A 20,519-nucleotide genomic window follows, 5' to 3' on the forward strand; every position below is an offset into this window, starting at 1 on the left:
AGAAGAAAATAAATAAATATCTGGTCCACAGGTAATTTAAAAAATTTACAGTTTGATCAACCCATGTGCAGATGCAGCAAAAAAAGACAACGAACATAGGCTCATAGCTATACCATTTGAAGCAGCTAGAGCTTGAAAATGGTTGTTCTTCAACACATAGGAAAAGAGAAAAGAGAATGTAAAATATAAGGCATCTTCTTTGGTTACTTTGCATCTAAAACGGTAAAAGTTCCCAGCAAGATCCTATAATTTTGTTATTCTGTTTGTTTCTGCAAATTGGTAAGCAAACCTTCACATCATAATCATACACTAGAACAGTAAAGTTACACCAACTATTGTACTTGGCTAGGTTGATAAGGAAAAGATTTACTGGTCTTGAATGCTTGGCATGCATTATGAATTGTAGAGCTTGTTAGTTGCTTCCATAAGGTTTATTTATGTTTTTTTACCCTACAAGAAATATGAACTCTTGCAACGGGGAGTCTCATGTAAATTTATAAATATATGTTAGATCGGTTGATTACAGCAACCTTGACGTATGCAGTATCAGTCAGGTACCATTTTGATCTGCAGAAAAAGTAAAATTTACTAGAATATGCAGCTTCGATTTCTAATGTGCAGAAACATTTTGGTAACACCACTAATTTTGGCTTCGAATTAGTTTTCGTAATTGGTAACATTAAACGAAATAAATCTGGATGTTCTTGAGTTCTTATCATGGTCAGTTCAGAACAAGAATCTATTTGTTAATGTAGACAGATATAAAGAAAGCACGTTTCCTAAAAGTGGCACCTTTTTCGTTTTTCAAATTGTATATAAAAAGATGAATAGAGAGTTTGTTAGTTCCGGTCTCTCCTCAAAAAACATACACAAGAGTATATGTGGAAAAGAGAAACCAGGTATGATGTCCCATGACTTGACATTTACAAAAAAGAAAAGTAGACAGTAAATAGTTAAGATGTATAAATTAGCTTCCTCTTCCAGTGTGTGCTTCACTATGTTGATTTTCAGAAAGAAAGACGGTCCTCTGAAGCAAGAACTCGTTCACCAGGCACCAGCAGTCTAATAATCCATGTGTGCCCTCACGACATCCACAATTGGAGCTCGACATATCGGACATTTTCCATTGTTCCATTGCAACTCATGAGCACACTTGAGGCAGGTGCACATGTGCCCACACCTGCAAAATAAGAAATGATATCTCGACAGATGAGTAAAGCCAGCACAAAATTAAAATGAAGAATTGAAATTCAGATGGGAAGCCTTAGCTTCACAAGCAAGTTACCTATACAAAAGTGAGTCAACTTTCACTTCATGGCAAATGCAGCAATTGCCCTTCTTTGGTAACCCATTAGACGACCTTTTCCTCTCTGCTTGACCTGTAATATAGTTGCACAGTTTGCTGTCAAGAAACTGGTAGAACATAAGGAATGATGCAAACTCTATGCAGAAACTCACTCTTTTAGCCCCGGTATTATAGCTTCGCAAGAGTAATTAAAACTGTTCTAAAAGACCAAAGTAAATCTTAAGGGTCAAAACAAGTACAAGAGTAAGGATGTTTTTAGTGCCTCTTCAGTGGTTCCTTGATAGTGCATTGGAACCAAGTTGTCTGGTATTCTTTTTAAATTGAATTGAAGAGATATTTTAGGGCGACCCGAAAGAGAATTCAAAACAGACCTGAATGAACTTCCTGCTTGATGGATTGTTGCATCATCATTTGCATGTCTACGCAACCCTTTATAGCTTTTCGTAGCTCTGACATCTCATTATAGAGTTGCTCCATCTGCCCTCTCATATCGTATATGAGTTCCATTTCCTGCAAGTTCAGCAGTGTTATTTACACTGACCAGTAACCTCAGAACTTTATACTGGTGTAACTTTAGAGAAGAAAAAAAAAAATTTAAACTCACAATTGAAGGATGATTTGTGGAGGAAGAATAATGTCGACGATGGTAGGATGGGGATGGTGAACATTCCCTACTATTTGGATAATAAGATTGAGATGGCAAATGTCGGGGTGGAGATATAGAAGCAGCTCGATCAGAATCATCCCCCACTTCATTATCTTGATAACTCCATGCCGTCATGTGAGATGGAGAAGGCTGCAATGATGTGCATTGATCAAAATCATCACTGGCTTCTTGATATTGAGCGCTAATTAGGCTCCTTGCTTCTTCTTCATGATGATGATGATGATGATCTTCTTCTTCTTCTGTCATATCCTCCTCTTCTTGTTGCTGTTTTTGTTCTTGCACTTGTTGTTTTTCTTCTTGACTGTCCGCTGGACGCATTTGTTGTTGTCGTTGTTGTAAGAAGGACACCAGTTGATTCATTCTATCTTGGCTAATCTCCTCATCTTCTCCTTCTTCACTTCCAACTGGATATGTTGGTCTTTCTATTCGAGATACCATCAATCGGTCTATTTTGTCTCGGAAATCACTAGCAAGAAAATTTGATACTGTTCTTCTGCATAGATAAAAGGGAAATTCAGATTAGTAAATTTAGCATTATGATTGTACCATTTTTGGAAGGTTTCCAACTAAAAAGAGAGCATTTAGTTTTTAATTATAATAGACATGAATCAATATTCAGATTTACATCAATTTACCCTTCTCTTCATTCCTGTGATATTAGAAATAGGTTCTTGAAATCTGTAAATCAAATTCAAAACAGATAAAGCAAAAGCAATGCCGGTGTACCTTTCAATAAGTTGGCGTATGTCCCCTTTTCCTGAGTTGGAGTCAAGCATCTCTTGGTACCATGCCTTCCTGAGGTCTTCCCAGTAACTACGTGGGCGAGAAATCTCAGTGATCCAGTCATAACTATATTCTCCATAGTACTCATAATCATCCTCTACTTGTTCTTCTACATCATTCTCATCCCAACAAACCAAGGATGTGGTTGTATCCGTGGTTTCTTGCAAATCAAGGTTTCTAGCCGCTGAAGTTGAACCTTGCCAAGAAACTTCTGAACTCGGGCTAACTTCGTCAGGAAGGTCTTCACAAACTTGTGGCAAGGTGTTTCCGGTCACTGAAGTTGTTCCTTGCCAGGTGACTTCTGAACTCGGACTGACTTCTTCAAGAAGATCTTCATTAGCATGTGTGAAGGTTTTTCCAGCCACTGAAGTTGTTCCTTGCCAGGTGACATCTGAACTTGGGTTTGCTTCTTCATGAAGATCTTCACTATCATGACGTAAGATGTTTCTAGCGATTGGACTCGTTCCTTGCAAGGTGGATTTTGAACTGGCTTCATCATGAAGATCTTCTCTAGCATGTGGGAAGGTATTTCTAGCCACTGAACTTGTTACTTGCAAGGTGACTTTTGAACTCAAGCTGGCTTCGTCACGAAGATCTTCACTAGCATGTGGCAAGGTGTTTCTAGCCACTAAACTTGTTCCTTGGCAACTGACTTTTGAACTAGGGATAACTTCTTCATGAAAATCTTCACAAGCATGCGACAATGGGTTCTTTACCAGGGTTGTATTCTGCTGCTCAATAGTATCAACTTCATGGTTAGGAGTGCTTTCACTAGACCTATTTGAGGTGGAGGAGCTTTCTACATGTACACCGATGTTCTTTACTAACTCCCTATGAGGGCTTTTTTGGGAAGCTGCATCATTCCGAGCTGTTGAGCCCTGCTCAACACCAGTGCTAAATTTCTCCCTGAAATTAAATGATATCAATGTTAATCAAAGCCCAAAGAGATATGAATATGGTTGCCAGCTAGGCTAAAAAAAAAACTGCAAGTGTCCACATGATTTCCTTTTTCAATGATACACATTACTGTCATTATGTTGAATATTTAAGATTGAATCTAGCACTCAAATCTGGCTGGCTAGTCTTTTATGATAGCTGCTTATCTGGTGCGCAGCCTTATATTCATGGCCTGGAACAAGTAAAGTGATGACAGCTGCAAGAATTTTAACTTTCTGTGGCTTAAACAGAAGACTAGATTCCTTCTATATCTGCACCTCCTGAATTCTTTACCAACCAAGCATTTCTAAAATCAGAATGATTTCTTTCTGAGTAATGTTCACTGACCCCATTCATTGAACTAACTAGAACTAGTTTTGATTCTATTGCTCTTCCTTCTGCTCGTCAATGACGTATGCTTTAGAATTTCTGGTTTGACTAATGTGGGCACCGACGACCAGTACATTATGTGAGCAATCTGTCTTTCAACTAACATTCCTAAGTGACCATATTTCATCATAAAACAATAATGAAAGCATAAAAAGTTTTCATTTTCCTTATTAGTCAGATATCTGGAGTAAGCTATAACTAAGTCCAACTTGGCTCATTGAACTCAACCCAACTTGGCTCATTGAAAGGCACATAGCGTATACAAAATCAGATTGAACTCTATTTATTCAGCATTTAAAAAGCCACCAAACAATCATGTGTTGCGTAAACTCTGGCTCCATTCCACCATCCTATAAAAGCAATGCAATTAAGACTTTAACTTCAGCTAATTCTACAATAGGAGCAAGCCAACCTAGCATCAACATGTTTCAATGGGGTGACTTAAATAATCCTCCCTCCTAATTATGACATTCAAACCAAGACCAAGCCATATTAATTCTATTTGTTTCCACATACCACAGAATTTAGTTACATAGACTTGCAAATAGATGTTCATCAGTTCATTGAGTCGTGTAAACTAATCCAAATTCCAATCCCATGTTGTAATGCACATGGACCGTACCTGAGATACATGATAGCAGACCTTTGTGGCAATTTGCTCACTTGAGATGCTGCCGGTTTCCGGCGCGGTCCATCTTGACCTATGACTGCCATGCCCCGCTGTAGCAGTTTAAGCCGAAGCAATGACTGCAAACAAACATAATACAAAGTAAGTATGTGGCTGCATTGCAATTTGCATAAAGAGATAAAATGGGTTATACAACTCAGACAATGTAAATTAATAACTAAGCTTGTTTTGGAAAATTTGTGTTGAAATGAATGAGTAATTAACCCACCTGAATTCGGCCTCTTTGCGAAAATCTTGAAACTGCTCTGCGGTCTACAATTGTGTCAAGCTCCCTATGCCTGTCACGCTCCAAATGCATAAGCAAATCAGTAAATGCCTGCCTGCCTCTGATCATCCTTGGTGAACTTATAACCTGACAGAACCCTTTATGCTGCTGCTCTGTCTGATCAAACCCAAGGGACCTCTCGCGATCGCGTTCTCTACACGAAGTTGCAATGACAGTAGATTGTTGTTGATCATGATCATTGTCCTCACTGGGAGAAGATAATGGACACTGTGCTTTCAGCCTTTTAATAATATCGGCGACTCGGACCTTCTCTCTTTCTCTTTCTCTTGCATCCAAATTACTCTGGCCCTCGCTGGTAGTACTTTCATCAGAAGTTGAGTCCTCAAATGAATCCTCAGTAACCGGCCCAGCGTCATATCTTTCATCAACAAAAACAGATTCCCCTGCTTCAGAGCCTCTTAATGGTTGTTTCTCCAAAGAAGGTGCATTGGAAGCATTGGACTCATTCGAAGCATTGGAATCAGGGAAAGCATTGAAAATATTATCATTCTCATTCTCATTACAGCTCAATCCAGAGTTCGACCTGGTAGTCTCTGGGTCACTGCCATTGGAACTCATCTTGAAGCTGTTTGATTGGTTCAGCCTCTTCTCCCAAATTTGAACCAGCGAAGAAGCTCCAACTCCCAGATTGGAAATCTCAGCCAGGCTGTCTGTTCTTGACAGAGTTTCATCCTTCATAGAAGTCGATGTCCTCGAAGACGAAGGCAATGAATTGGGCATTGACAAGAGCTCTGCCTCTTGGCTCTGCCTCTCCGTCGTTGCAATCGTTTCTTTTCCTTGTTTACCAGCTGCGCATCGATGGAGAACCCGAGACTGCCTCGGGGTCATAGTCGAACCGTCATCTCTTTCACCACCAACATTGTTGCTGTTGGTGTTGTTGCCATCCTTGTTTTGAGCCCAGGAATCGACATTTTCGATAAGGCCTTGGGAGTTGTTGTTGTAGTCACCATTGGAGGCAGAGTTTGAAGAGACTGAAATACAGGTATGAAGGTGATCTCTCACCAAGCTCTTCAGATTGTTCTGAAAAGCGGCCTGTGTGGCTCTGGCATTTCTCTCTCTACATCTGTCTCGCCATTTGTGATCTCTCAAAACGCACCCGAAAGGCGCAGAGGCCGCCATTTCAACCTGTGACGATGCCATCTTTCGATTCAAATTCCGAAGCAAATGGTTGTCGAAAATTACTGCAATTAGTGAATTACAGATTCCTTCAATGCCTAATCATTGTGCAGAGACTGAAATCCAAACCAAAAGAAAAGAATTAAAAAACCCATAGCGGAAAGAAAATGGGTGGGGAGATTGAAAACAAAATCAACCTCACAAAAAAAAAATCTGTTATGTCAACAGAGGAATCTGTCTTCTAGACATTGGAAAGCCCAAAGACTCTGAGATAGAACAGAGACAAGCCACTGGTTTAACACGAAAACAGAGGAGCTTTTTTTAGGCCTAAACCAATTTGTCATCCACTAGTATATTACCTCATAATACCCGTTCGCACTTTGCCTATATTTAGAACCCTTTTGTAACTGCCACCAAAACACAGACAGACACAGAGAGATAAACAGAGAGTTGGCCTATTGCTGTAGTGTTCTGATATTAAATACTTAAAAAAAACTATATAAAAAAATAGAAAAAGAAGGAAAACTTGAGCTTTTCTGTGTGTATTGTTTTGTGGGTTGTGCTGGGTGTGGCTAAAATTGAAGGAAAGTGTGTGTTGTGTTTTGTATTGGAGAATCTAAGATTCAGATCCGAGGAAGCTATATATATTGAAGATGGTGAAACAGAGGATGAAACAGAGGATGAAAACAGAGGAGGCCATAATGGGGGTACTAATAAAACAGTGAAAGAGAATTTGGTGAGAAAAAGTGGGGATTGAAATGGGAGAGAGACGTTGGTTTTTAGTCCGTTGTGAATGTGGGGTCAAATTTGTTGTTAAGACCTTAAGAGCGTCTCTCTAGAAATCTATAAAATCCTAGTCATTTCTTTGGGCCCTAACAAAGATTTATATTTATGTTTTTGAGTTTTTTTTCTTCATCAAACCTTAAACTCGTAAAAACAACGATCGGATTTATAATGCACGGCTCAGATTAAAAGTTAAATGATGCAAAACAAGTATGTAAATCCAAAACACTCAATGCCTGTCCTTATTAGTTGCAACTGTGGTTCATTACATTACCCTGTTGACACACCGGCCTTTGATTTTCAGTCTATGAATTGACTTATTACATCTTTGAATTCTGTTTGCTCCGCCATTCATGCCAATTTTGGAGTCCATGTTCAACGTCCCTCCAATTCTTACCCATTTGTTACTCTTTAGATTTGGATTTTGTGACATTTTTTACCTCCTCCAATGCAAATATACAACACATAGGATTAGAATATTTCCATATACTTATTTTTTTTGCGGATTTTTTCTTTTTCTTCTTCATTTTTATATAAATATGTTGATTTTATTCATTTTATAGTTTGTCAAACCATAAAACGAAGGGGTTAATATTCTAATACGAGGGTTAAGGCTTGTCTCTTCTAATTGACGCTAGTTATGAGAAAGACTTTTATGAAACGAGGATAGCAAGCGTGATAACACTTCCATACATAGATAGCATTATTGACCGGGAATAGTAAAACAATATTATCCTCGTTGTAACTAAGTTTTTCAAGGTGGTAATAGATAAGCGGTGGGTGGCTATTCATAATATTCCAAAAGCACAAAGTAGGAGTGATAACTTTAATTTAAAACTTATTGACATTTATGGCCAAGCCAAGCCAACCGCTGATAAAAGTAAAGTGCTTATTCTACAACAGTTTTTTTCTTTGTTTGCTATGTTCCTTCTTAAAGAGGTTAAAGTTTAGGTTTAACAGGTACCCAAGAAGTAAAAATTCAATTAACTTCATATAATGACAGAGACTAGGTTAATAATATCGAGTAATCAACATCCAATAGCGGTTAATTAGTCCCCATTTTAGGCCAATATAATATTTGATGTTTGATCAGTATAAACTAGGAGAAGCTGGCTACCAGTCACATTACAAACCCATGAAAGTCAAAAAGAAAAACAGATTTCTCGAAGCAAAGTAGAAGAGCTAATGATACCTTAAGATAAACTTCTGCATGTTCATCTTATTGGTAAACTATCCAAAAACCAACACCAAAAAACATAAAAAAAGGCTAATTATTTTAGAAACTCCTTGTTAGTGACTTATATAATTAAGATCAACTCAATGCTTAACTCGTTAACGTGGTGCACACTAACTTAACTCATGCATATTATATACACAAATAGACAAGACAAGTTTTGACCAAGGAGTCGTGTAGACAGCAAAACATGGAGAAGTCATTTTGGTCTGAAATCGAGAAGTCAAATTTTGATTTTGTGGATTTTACTAGAATGCAAAAGAGTAATCAAAACTCGTTTGGTGAAAGTTCTTGCGATATTTGGTAGATCTATCTTTTATCAGCTTTGAGTTACATATAAATATACTTTCATTTTCTAATGTAATAATTTTGTTTGTTTAGAGATGACTCTGTCGCGAGTGGCATTTTGGTCCTTAAATATATTTATTGAATTATGTAGTCCTCATACTCTGTCACGAGTTACATTTTAGTCATTATATTATGCCACTTATGTCAATCTAACTGTGAATTTGAAGGGTAAAAGGGTCAATTTAGGTCCATCTTATTCCTTCAATGATTTGACCATAGTTTCCCTCCAAATACATAGCTTCTCTGTAAATATTGTTACTAGTCTTGCCGAAATGACCATCTTATTCTTTGAAAATGTTGTAAGGGTCCTCGATTCAAGTGAATCAAATAGCAGCCCTAATAGATAAATCAAACTAGTCGAGCCTTAATCAGTCCGTATTCTTAACAAATTAAACCTCAATCACTCAATTTTTTTTCTCTATTAAATTCACTTGTGTTGTCAAGTATAATATGTGTGTGCATAAAGTAAATTTAACTCACTCCAATTTAACATCCTGAGTCTGTCCCTGGATCCACCAAAGCAACCCCATCAAAACGTGGTCACCAAGCTGCCACTAGATTGACATTTGAAGACAATGGATAAACATAGAGAATATAATGTACTTTGTCTATATGCTTTGTTCTCTTTCTAGGGTTTTGTAGGATTTGTTTTCTCTTTTGTGTTGGCACCTCTAGTCCTAAGACAAAGTGTGTTGGGCCATCGTTGACGATTTCAATATACACAATATATGTAATTCTTCTCTCAAATTTGAGTTTAGAGCTTTCCTTTCTTGCAAATCATCATAAAATACCTTTAAAATTTTTTATCTAAGGGAAAGGCCATGCCAGGAGTGATACTTTCATCTATCACTTAAAACTCTTAATTCAAGTGCATATGGCTAGCCACGTATCACGACATTTGTGACAATATAAAATTTATGCAGGTGAGTGTGTACAGATGAAATGGAAGTTCGCGGACGTTAATAATCATATTATGAACAGTTGAGTGGCTCAAAATAAAACAAAGGAGCTGTTTGTTTAGAAGCCAACTGGGCATAGTCTGTGAAACAGGTTATAGGTCATCTCCTTGTTTTGTGTGTGGTTATATTGGGAGGAAAGAGACCCTAGGTTTCAATCCTGGGGGTCAAGCAAGGAGGAAGGAGGAGGGTCACAATCACTGTGATAACCCCGCTCGACGGTCATCTCCATGTTGGATTGTCGGTAACTTATCCAAATTACTAATCACGCTCTGGTTCCTTATTATTTGTTTATTTAATTATTAATTTCATCCATTTGACATGATGGAATTCTCATTATTAAGAGCTTCCTTATGAAAATGAAATTTGAAGATGAAGCCCATCAGTTAAACTGAGGCGCCATATTCAGCACCAGAATGAAGTCTAAGGGTACTTCAGAGCCACTGATTGAGCCTACTTACAACATAATCCCCATCAACCACCAAGGCTTTTAGGCCTCTTTTTATGTAATACTGCTTGTTGTCGTTGCTTAGAGTATTAGTATGTTGGGACATTCATTCTTCCATGACTATACCGTACGTTGTAAGCTGGATTATACAGCTAAATAGGATTCATAGTTTTACTCAAGCCTTTGGTGACCTAAACACAATGTGAATTCGATAATGTCTAATCCTCCTAGACTTAAATGTAATAACACATTTTACTTAATCTAACCACTTAATCATGTTAGTACCAAACAGATCTTCTGATAGTCTTCTCAAATCCCATGTAATCTAATGCAAATCTAATCTCAACCTCAATCATCAAACATATGTTTTGTGTACAGAGCCGGCACTTAGCCAGGATGACCGGGCCATAATTGAAGGGGGCACAAAAAAAATAAAGTTAAGCCATATATATAATACATGTATACAACCAAAAAAACTGAAAGTCCTCATAAAAAACTTAAAAAAAACTTAAAGAACCAGGCGTGCATCCTTCCTTCCCAAAAGCGCGTGCTAATAGCCCGCATATGCCAGCAAATATTTTGTTTTTTAATCCTTCGCCATTATCTCGTAACTTCTAGATCTTTCTAAGCTAACCTTGCTTTGCTTTTCTTCTTTTTTTATCTTTCTCCCGCTCTCCTTGTTTGACAATTGCAAGCACTAATTTATTTTATAATTCATGTGAACTCTCCTCCGAGTGCAATTTTTTCCACACCGAGTAGCTTTTGACCAGACATCCATTCATCGGGATATATAGATATAACAATAACAAAGTCTAATTCACAAAATCCCACATATACAATATAGGTAGGAAAATCTGAACAACTGCACAAGGAAATGGCAACAAGAACTGAAGACAGCCGCGAGATCTTGAACATTTTTAGGAATGAAATCGTCGCATCAGGAGGGAGAGAAATTGGGTTTTTCGACATCAACAACGAATTTATTCAAACAATGTTGATTCCACAAGGAAGGACTGGAATCGTCAACATTTTTGAAAATAGAATTGTTGCAAATAAAGTCGAGCGTGTTGGGATTGGCAAATTCGGCAACAAGTACTACAGCCGGAGTAGGGCATTATTATTTCTTCTTCTTCTTTCATCTCTTCTGTCGGCATTGGCATATTTGGGAACAAGTGCTGCAACTCGAGGGTATTATTTTTTATTCTTCTTCTTTTTGCAACTTAGAACAAGTTTAAAAAACTCAGTATGCTATAACATGTGTGTGTGAATAATTTGAGCCAAACTGAGTATTCAGGTTCTCAAAGTCGATGACCTGAGTAATATTGTTTGATCTCAGCTCACATCAGATGATCTTTTCCAAATTAGGGTTTACGGCTCAAGCTCTGCTGAGATTATCTTTTCCAAATTTGAAAGACTTGGTCTTTGCTTTGCTTTCGTTTCTTTGACAGAGTAGGAACTATAGGAATTGAAATATACATCATACTCTTCTTTCTTTTAGTTGCTTCTTCGTTTCTTTGACATCGTAGGAACTAGGAGTTGAAATATACATCATACTCTTCTCTTCATTAACCATATTATTAGATTACAAATAGTCAAGACATACGAAAACAACGGAAAAGTATATATATAGCAGACTACCTTGTGTTAGCTTATGACTAATTAGTTAGCTAGTTGTCATCATCTTGTGAAACACAAGTCCTTGTTTCATGGAATCTTTGTGTTTTAGAGATCCTTGTCATCTTATTTTAGGGAAACCTTATTTTAGGGATCCTTGTCTCCTAGCTTGTAATTATAAATATCTTATAAGTAATACAAAGAAGCTAAGTTAAAGAAATCAAAAAATGTTGTGTAGCTCTTATTCTTTCTACACTCTCCACTCTCTCTACTTGATGTTCTCTATATTTTCCTAACTTTGACACCTTGCCCTTGCCCTTGTTGACCACGGGGATCTCTTTGCTGCTTCCTTGCGTTTGGATGGGGGGCAGCTTTTTGTACCTTTGGAATTGGGAAAGACATTTCGGCGTGATGGGGTGGTCTCTCTCAATGCAAGATACTTAATAAATTGCCAAGTGGCCTTGTGCCAGCCCCTTGTTGGGCGCGCCTGGCTCACTGGTTGCTCTATCAGAAGAGATACTGATGCTCAAGCTTTGATTGCATTGACGTGTATTCTCATTTTCGTTTTGCTTTAGTATGAATCTTTCTTTAGTTTTGTTTGGTAGTTGAAAAAATAAAATAAAATTACTACGTACTTGATAATGTTGCTAGCAATGACAGATTTGTCTCTCGTGTCATCTCCACTAGTTTTGTTTCGAAGTATACTAATCTTCAGACAAAAAAGAGAGTATATTAATCTGTTTTTAATCCCAAATTTAACCAGGTGTACTCTAAATTTGTTCTAGTGTGGAAGTTTAGATTTTGTTTATGTCTGCTATCTTTTAATTTCATTTTTGTTTCATAGCTTACTAGATTTTCTAATTTTATTTTTGTTCTGCTGAATAGCTTTTTATTATTATTATTATTTTTTTTTTGCATTGACACTCTAGGGTCAGAATATTGTTTATTCAATGTGTCTGCTATTTTGTACTAACTTTTTTTTTGGCTTACTTTTCAGTAAATTGTCTGGGGCGACAATTTTGATTAATTATGATGGGAGTTGGGTTAACTCAACTTACCAAAATTGCAAAACTAAAGCAATACTCGTTACTGATCAAATTACATTGGAGGAGCTTCAGAATAAAGTGTATGACATTATAAATGTGGAGCCAAATGAGTATGAGATAACTATGACAGTTATATATGAATCAGTGAAAAGTACATGGCTTGCAGAGATAGCCGATGATAATGATGTGAGAGCTTTTATTTTTGAAAGTCTTTTATGGTATTACAAGATGCCATTGTGCATTTCATTGAAGCGTAAAGCAAGCAATAAACAAGCTCCATCGGTTGACTTCGGACAAGAATCAAGGTCAGTGAACCCCAACTTGGGTACTCAAGCAGATTTAAAAGATGACTTGGGAAATGAAAATTTGGAGGGCACAGAATATAAAGTGGAAAACAAGACAACAGAGCTAGGTGAGTTTCTTCGTGAGAATATGCAATGCGAGGATATGGCATTTGTGCATGTAGACGCTGATAATATGTTCCAAGATAAGGCTGAATTCAATGAATTGCCTCCTGCAAACACAGCAATGTGCAATCTGACAAGGACGGAATCAGGTATTTATATCAGACTAATTTTTCTTTTCGTGTACTATATGAGAGTAAAGTTAAGCGTAGGGGTAGGCAAAAAATTTCCTTTGGGCAATATTAGGCTTGTTTTTATTTATTATTTATAACATGTGTATTATTAACACCAATTTTGTTTTCTTTATTTTTACCGAAGGTGGAGAGCCCATGGGAGCTTTTGACTTGCCTCTGCCCTTGCAGTCTGATGAACCCTACTTGGACAAATCAAACATTCTTGAGTATTTAAGAATGAATATACTTCAAAAGTGGTTTTATAAGCGTCGAAATGAGGCAGCCAAAATAAATACTTTTTTGATGGAGTGGGAGTTGGTGCGAGAAAATAATATGAAAAGGTTATCATTGTAGGAATTTGAATTAATTAAGTTATATATGTTGCAAGTATTTTTTTGAAGAAGTAAAACAAAATTGGACCATTTGACAAATTAAATGAGTGAACTCATTCTTTTATTTTTATTTTTTATGGTGGACGAGACTTATTACTTATTACAGTTTTAGTTAGTTTTACTTTCTTCTTCCTATATATGTCGTACTGTCATTGTTTTGGTCTTCCTCTTCTGTATACAACATTCAAGCTGCTATGAGAATGCCACCAGGGGACCATTTTGAGCATAATTAAAGCATTTCAAGTCCTTTCTAGGTTTATGATTCAGTAACCATCAAAATTTTCTTTTTTTAAATCTGTTTTTCTATGTTTCCCTTTTCTTTTCTTTTTTTTCCGTTGTAACTTGTAAATATGAATAATGGTAAATGAGATTTGAAAGCTCATCCATTGCCAACAGCAAAATGATTCAAGCATTTATAAGTACAAAAAATTGACTGAGAATTAGAACAAGGATCTGTAGAAGAAAGAGAGAGAGCGGCTAGGTCAGAATTTACAGATAACGTGTAAAGCTCCCTATGCCTGTCACACTCCAAATGCATAAGCAAATCAGTAAAGATGGTAGTTCTCAAAACTAGCCTTCGATTTTAGTCAATAGTTTTTTTATTTTTTATTAGTTATAACATGCAACAATGCATTCCTTACACCTTTGAATTCTGTTTGCCCCGCCTTACATGCCAATTTTGGAGTCCATGTTCAACGTCCCTCCATTTCTTACCCATTTGTTTTCTTTTCTTTTTATTTTTTACCCTTTAGTTTTGGATTTTGTGACAATTTTACCTCGTTCAATGCAAAATATAGCACATAGGATTAGAATATATTTCCATAATACTTATTTTTTTACAGATTTTTTTCTTTTTCTTCTTCATTTTTTTAATTACAAATATGTTGATTTGATTCATTTTATACTTTGTAAAACCATAAAACGAAGGGGTCAATATTCTAATATGGGTTTAAGGCTTGTCTCTTAATTAGATTGTTGTCCAATTGACCCTAGTTATGAGTAAGACTTTCATGAAACGAGTATAGTACTATTTTGTTATCCCCAATTGGGAATAGTAAAACAGTATTATTCCCGTTACAACTAAATTTTTCTCCCTAAGTATAGATAGGTGGTGGGTGGCTATTCATAATATTCACAAAGTAGGAGTGACAATCTTAATGACGATTAGTCTTTGAGAAAAATTAAATATTGATTTATGGCCAGGCCAAGCCAAGCCAAGCCAACCACTGATAAAAGTATTATTCTACAACAGTTTTTTCTTTGTTTGCTATGTTCTATCTTAGAGAGGTTAAAGTTTAGGTTTAACAGGTACCCAAGAAGTAAAAATTCAATTAACTTCATATAATGACAGAGACTAGGTTAATAATATCGAATAATCAACATCCAATAGCGGTTAATTAGTCCCCATTTTAGGCCAATATTTGATGTTTGATCAGTATAACCTAGGAGAAGCTGGCTACCAGTCACATTACAAACCCATGAAAGTAAAAAAGATAAACAGATTTCTCGAAGCAAACTAGAAGAGCTAAATGATACCTTAAGATAAACTTCTGCATGTTCATCTTATTGGTAAACTATCCAAAAACCAACACCATAACAAAAAAAGGCTAATCTTAATTTAGAAACTCCTTGTCAACTCAATACATAACTCGTTAACCCTTGTCAACTCAATATATACAAATAGACAAGACAAGTTTTGACCAAGGATAGTCAGCAAAACGCAGGGAGGTAGTATTTTTTTTGGGTCAATCAATGTTGATTAAAACCCCAAAAAGGAAAGTAAACAAACATAGAATATAAGCGCCAAAAGGCTGAATAAAAAAACAAAGTACCACAAGCACAAAGAAGATTAGACTAAAAACCAGTATAATCTAGTATAACAAATCTTTCCCACACAAAATTAAAACAAATACAAAACAGGGCCACGGTTGCCGCAAATGGACCGGAGACTACACCAATATGGCCATAAAAAAGGGGATTCACATTCTCTACACAGGTCAGTACAGCTGCACATAGAGACCCACCAATCTTACGCCAAGAACAAAATTTCCCCGAGAAACAAAAACACATCACCAGAAGAACATTCTTCCAAAAGTCACCTTTTGCTTCACACCCAAGTCTGCACGTGCACCAAGGAGAAAACAACAACCAATCACAACAACACCATGGTATGTATATACCAAAGGATCGACATCAAGGGAGTGGAGAGTATTGGTGCAAGCACCGTAGCAAGAGCTCTATATACAATCCAATAAAGACGCGACAAAGCGCTTCAAGAAGTAGTTGCTGTATCCCAATGGAGAAACCGGATCTGGAAAAAAGAGAAGGCAAGAGTAGGAGGGGATGTTGAGGGAGAAGTAAATCTAGTTGAAGGGGGTGTTTGGCCTAGAACAGAGGACACAAAATCGGTTGAGACATATAATCTCATTCTAGAGCACAAGGTCAAGCAATCACCATGAGAAACTACCAACTCTCAAAGACAGCCACAACACAGCCAAACAAGCTCAAACATAAAATAAGACCAAACCCACAAAAGAATTCAAGGCAGGGGAGGTTGAGAGCTGACATAAACAAAAGAGAAGGATGGGGGAAAAGGGATATACATCCTCCTTCCCCAATGGAGCCGTGCGGTGCTAAGAAGAAAAAAGGGCGCTAGGTTTTTGAGAGAGAGGCACTTACCCGGATAGCTCAATAGCGCTTTACTTTAGTTTCTGGGAAAAATGTCTTCACAGGGAGGTAGTATGGTATAGAAATTTTAGGCCTGAAATCGAGAAGTCAAATTTTGATTTGGTGGATTTTTCTCAGTGGTGGAGCCATTTCACAAGTGACATTTTAGTCATTACGTTGTGCCACTTCTGTCAATTCGACTGTTAATTTGAAGGGTAAAAGGGTCAACTTAGGTCCATCTGATTCCTTCAACGATTTAATCATAATTTCCCTCCAAATACGCTTGTCTATAAATATTGTTACTAGTCTCACCCAAATGACCATCTTATTCTTTGAACATGTTGCAAGGGTCCTCAAGTCAAGTGAATCAAATAACAGCCCTAATTAAACTAGTCGAGCCTTAATCAGTCCATATTCGTAATAAATTAAACCTCAATCGCTCAATTTTGTCAAAAGGGATGTGCATTGACCATTTTACCCCTTGGATGGACGAAAAACCTGATAAATAAAATAGATATGAAGGATGACCAAAATGTTGACAAAGTTTGAGGACTACATAATTTAATAACTGAATTTAAGGGCCAAAATGCAAATTGGAATATAGTTCAATCCATAATGGGATTTTTGTAGAAATGTCACATGAACTTATACCTCAATTTTAATTTGTCACCTTAAAGAAAAATTTAAGAGAAATGTCGTCTTAATTTTTCAAAATCCATGATTTGTCATCTGACTTTAGCACCGTCTAATTTTCCATCTATTTTTAAGGGTATTTTAGTCTTTCCATTTTCCAAGAAAAAAAAAAGATACCTCTCTCTCCTTTTCTCCACCACTCCAACCCCCCTTCCCCTTCTCTCTCTCTGTCTCTGAGCATTTATAAGAATTTTTTTAAATTATTTAAAAGATATACAATTTTTTATATAAAGATTTTTCTATTTTTAAAATACTCTTGAATTTAGAAAGACTAAAATACCCTTAAAGTGAACGAAAAATTGGATGGTGTTAAAGTCAAATGACATATCTTAGAATTTGAAAAATTAAGGTGAATTTTTTTTTAAATTTTTATTTAAAGTGACAAATTGAAATTGAAATATAAATTCAGATGACATTACTACAAAATCCCATCCATAATTAACCCTATCAAAATGTGTTTAGAAAAAGTTTTATCTTTAAAATGTTACTTTTATTATTATTATTTATGTGCATATATAATATATTGTTGCAAAATGTTTAGTTACTGTATATTTTAGCTTCGCACATAAAGAAAGAGAGAGAAACAGACAGACAGTGAACAGTGTAAGGAAAGCTGTGAAGATGCCGGTAAGTTCGACGATGATCGGAGCCCTACTGGGTTTGGGGACCCAGATGTACTCCAATGCCCTCCGCAAGCTCCCTTACATGCGCCGTAAATTTCATCTCTCTCTTTCAAATTCTCGTTTATATCATTATTCATTTCTCTGGTCATTGACTCATGAACCCTAAATCCAATTGTCCAATGATCCGATTCAGATCCTTGGGAGCACGTGCTGGGCATGGGATTGGGTGTGGTGTTCGTAAACCAGCTCGTGAAATGGGACGAACAGCTCAAAGAGGACCTCGATAAGATGCTCGACAAGGCCAAGGCTGCCAACGAGCGCCGATACATTGGTATACTTATCCAACCCAATATCAAATTTGCACAAATTCAATTCATTTCTCAATTTCATATGCCTCATGATTGTATTCTATAATCCAACAATACCATTTGTGTTTTGGTTTCTCAATTTTTAGCTCAGCTTTGCTAAGTGTCATTTTTGAGATGATTTGTGGAATTTTGAAACACGCTATAAGTAATCTTAAGAACCCATGTCTATTTTGAGTGATATGATGAATCAAAGTACTGTTCTTTAGCTAGTTATTGCTTGTAAATTTGGTTTGGACATTGACCGAATGCTGAATTTGAACTTTTGTATGTGTACAGATGATATTTAAGTGAATTTTTTAAGACATAACATATTGTCTCGCTTTCTTCTATCTTGTTCTTCTCCCTCCTTTCTCTCTCTAGCTCAAAGTTGGGTTCACCTCTTAAAGTTGGGTTCACCTCTTAAATGTGGATCCTTTATAGAAAATGTGAATCAAGGAGAGTATTTCGATATTTCAAACCAGGAAATCCATTTTACCTGATAGAGGGTCATCTGGACTCCGAACCTCATGCCAAGGTCGTATTGGACTATTGGTCTACTAGATAATCTTACGGATTATGGAGTCTGTGAATGGTTATTCTCTCAATTACCTTTACTTTCTTTGTTTTATGCTAAGGATTGCAGACAATAATTTTTTCCCTTCCTTTTAATGCGCTAGGATCTTAGGGATGTGAAAGGCCTAGTATAAATAGTCCTTTTACATTCAGAGATTATTTTTGGTCCCTTGAACCCTAATTAGCTTGCCTCCTTTTAATTACCTTTGTGTGAAATAATCTGAAATTTTGGAGCCTTTTTTCTTGATCAAACTGATATGAGATCTGAGATATTGTAAGTGAAAAAAAAAAATTTCATTTGTTGACCAGCCCATCACCGCACCCCAATTGGCAAAACCTTGAAGAAGGATAATAAGCATATAACTTTTGCCATTTTCCAGAGTTATTAAATGAGTATGGATCCAAAACAAAATTTTATGAGAGAATGTACTGATCCTTGGGATTATTTTATCTATTAGGAGGTTTTGATTGTCGTGCTAATGGTTTGGATTCAGGTTTGGTCCTTACTTTTAAGCTTTCTTGTGTTTGACTAGACTATGATTGAATGCTATGATCTTACTTGTAAGCCATTTTGGGCCTTGGAGAACCAGGAAAATTTTCCTTTAGTATTCTCATAATTGCTTTATTGCCCGCTTGCTTCCCGTGCTTCAAACTCGTTTAGTTTTCCTTTAAAAACATTGTGGGAGGTTCCTACAAGAAATCCTCAAATACTTTACTCACAAAATTATGTCGATTTTGCCTTCCATGCTCTTCCACACCATTTATCTGTCAGATCCCTATTCATCATGTATGATTTTTGTGTTACCTGAAGCCGAAAGTTTTGAATTATATCCTTGTGCTTCCAGACTTTCTTTGGGAAATCTTAGCGGGAGCAAATATATAAAGTAATTTACTCATCACTGTAATCAAGAGCACAGTGTAAAGTACAACATTTGGAAGTGGCTTGCAATGGAAAACTTTGTTACAAGTGTTTTTCTCTTTCTGAGTGAGGATCGTTTGCGGATAATGTTTGGACATGCATTTATTCTTGTTTTGTGTCTCTTCTTGATAAGTAAAACTATATTAGAAAGTGCCAAGGGCTTGTAAGTTGTTTGCATACTTCATGTTTAGTGTAGCACTTGAGTAAAACGAAGATATTATTTATGGGATTTAATGTGTGCAAACTTATCTTTCATCAGACTCGTTCTTTTTCCTGATTAATATTTCTTTTTCATCTGCAGATGAAGATGATGATTAGCTTGCATCTCAGTGTGTTGTGGCATGCTCAGACAGGATCCATGTTTTAAGAGAGTGTTGGGCCTTCCAAGTTGTAGGCACTTTTTGTTTTTAATTTAATGTTGATATGTTTGCAAGGCTGTCAAAACTTTCCTATTTTTCTGGTCTTCTTTGTGATGCATGGCAATGAAATGCTTTCATATTGCAAAGCTGAATGCTGTGTCTAGTGCATTGTTAATAAATGAAATGAATTCAATAGTTATCCTAGTTGCAAGATACCTAAAAAATGAAGTCATCTTTTGGGCAATGGGTGAGTGGTCATGCTTTACATGATTGGTAAAGCTCAAATCAAAAGGTATCACCATCTTGGTACTCTTACCAAATGGACAACTACCCACCTAGATCATTTCAGTGATAAATACAATCCTATAAACTGGTGTTTTATTAAGTTTCATGGATCTATTAGTATGGTTTAGTATTCTATTAAACATGCATCTATTAGGGTTTAAGTTTTAGTAATTTTTGTTTAAGTTTATGAACTGATTCCGCAATGTGACCTCGTTTGAGATGGTGTTTTGGAAGAGTCAGTTTGCAGTATTTCTATGTAAATAAAAATGGGATTCTTGCCCTCCAAACAGTGAATTATGAGCTCGTTGTTGGTGTATTGATTACTATTACAGGTATTGTATTTGTAGGTTTAATAGCCTGAGTGAAAAAAGTGTCTTCAAACTTTCTTCTTTGTGAAGTGGTTTGGTCATGCACAGAGCTGAACGAATCTGCATGTCAAGTCTAGAAAAGTACGGTCAGCAAAATATATCTCAAATATGGATT

At 36.5% G+C, this 20,519-nt stretch overlaps 2 protein-coding genes across 3 annotated transcripts; one reads left to right on the forward strand and one right to left on the reverse strand.

The window, feature by feature from the left end:
* Positions 1-785: 785 nt before the first annotated feature.
* On the reverse strand, positions 786-6,945 carry LOC110763624 (uncharacterized). 2 transcript variants are annotated; one of them, XM_088251393.1, is made up of 8 exons: positions 6,532-6,945; positions 4,979-6,288; positions 4,705-4,829; positions 2,700-3,662; positions 1,911-2,466; positions 1,678-1,816; positions 1,286-1,379; positions 786-1,180 (listed from the first exon to the last, which is right to left on the reverse strand). In XM_088251393.1, the coding sequence occupies exons 2-8, from the start codon at positions 6,194-6,196 to the stop codon at positions 1,063-1,065; spliced, it is 3,213 nt and encodes a 1,070-aa protein (XP_088107519.1). In that variant the 5' UTR covers positions 6,197-6,288; positions 6,532-6,945; the 3' UTR covers positions 786-1,062. The 2 variants fall into 2 exon arrangements, with proteins under 2 accessions (XP_088107519.1, XP_021822141.2); XM_021966449.2 differs by lacking the exon at positions 6,532-6,945 and having other exon boundaries at positions 4,979-6,525.
* Positions 6,946-17,472: 10,527 nt separating this feature from the next.
* Positions 17,473-19,950, forward strand: LOC110763618 (excitatory amino acid transporter). Its single transcript, XM_021966443.2, has 3 exons — positions 17,473-17,642; positions 17,747-17,884; positions 19,694-19,950. The coding sequence occupies exons 1-3, from the start codon at positions 17,552-17,554 to the stop codon at positions 19,708-19,710; spliced, it is 246 nt and encodes an 81-aa protein (XP_021822135.1). The 5' UTR covers positions 17,473-17,551; the 3' UTR covers positions 19,711-19,950.
* Positions 19,951-20,519: the final 569 nt, after the last annotated feature.

This window comes from Prunus avium, chromosome 4 (genome assembly GCF_965620075.1).
Source record: "Prunus avium chromosome 4, drPruAviu1.hap1.1, whole genome shotgun sequence".
Lineage (NCBI taxonomy): Eukaryota > Viridiplantae > Streptophyta > Magnoliopsida > Rosales > Rosaceae > Prunus > Prunus avium.

Excerpts from the sequence above, each read along its gene's own strand:
- LOC110763624 (XM_088251393.1), bottom strand. The coding sequence starts at position 6,196 with ATGGCATCGTCACAGGTTGAAATGGCGGCCTCTGCGCCTTTCGGGTGC. Across the intron at positions 4,830-4,978 it reads CGCAAAGAGGCCGAATTCAG|TCATTGCTTCGGCTTAAACT; the intron begins GTGGGTTAATTA and ends GTTTGTTTGCAG. Across the intron at positions 1,817-1,910 it reads CCACAAATCATCCTTCAATT|GAAATGGAACTCATATACGA; the intron begins GTGAGTTTAAAT and ends CTGAACTTGCAG.
- LOC110763618 (XM_021966443.2), top strand. The coding sequence starts at position 17,552 with ATGCCGGTAAGTTCGACGATGATCGGAGCCCTACTGGGTTTGGGGACC. Across the intron at positions 17,643-17,746 it reads CAAGCTCCCTTACATGCGCC|ATCCTTGGGAGCACGTGCTG; the intron begins GTAAATTTCATC and ends GATCCGATTCAG.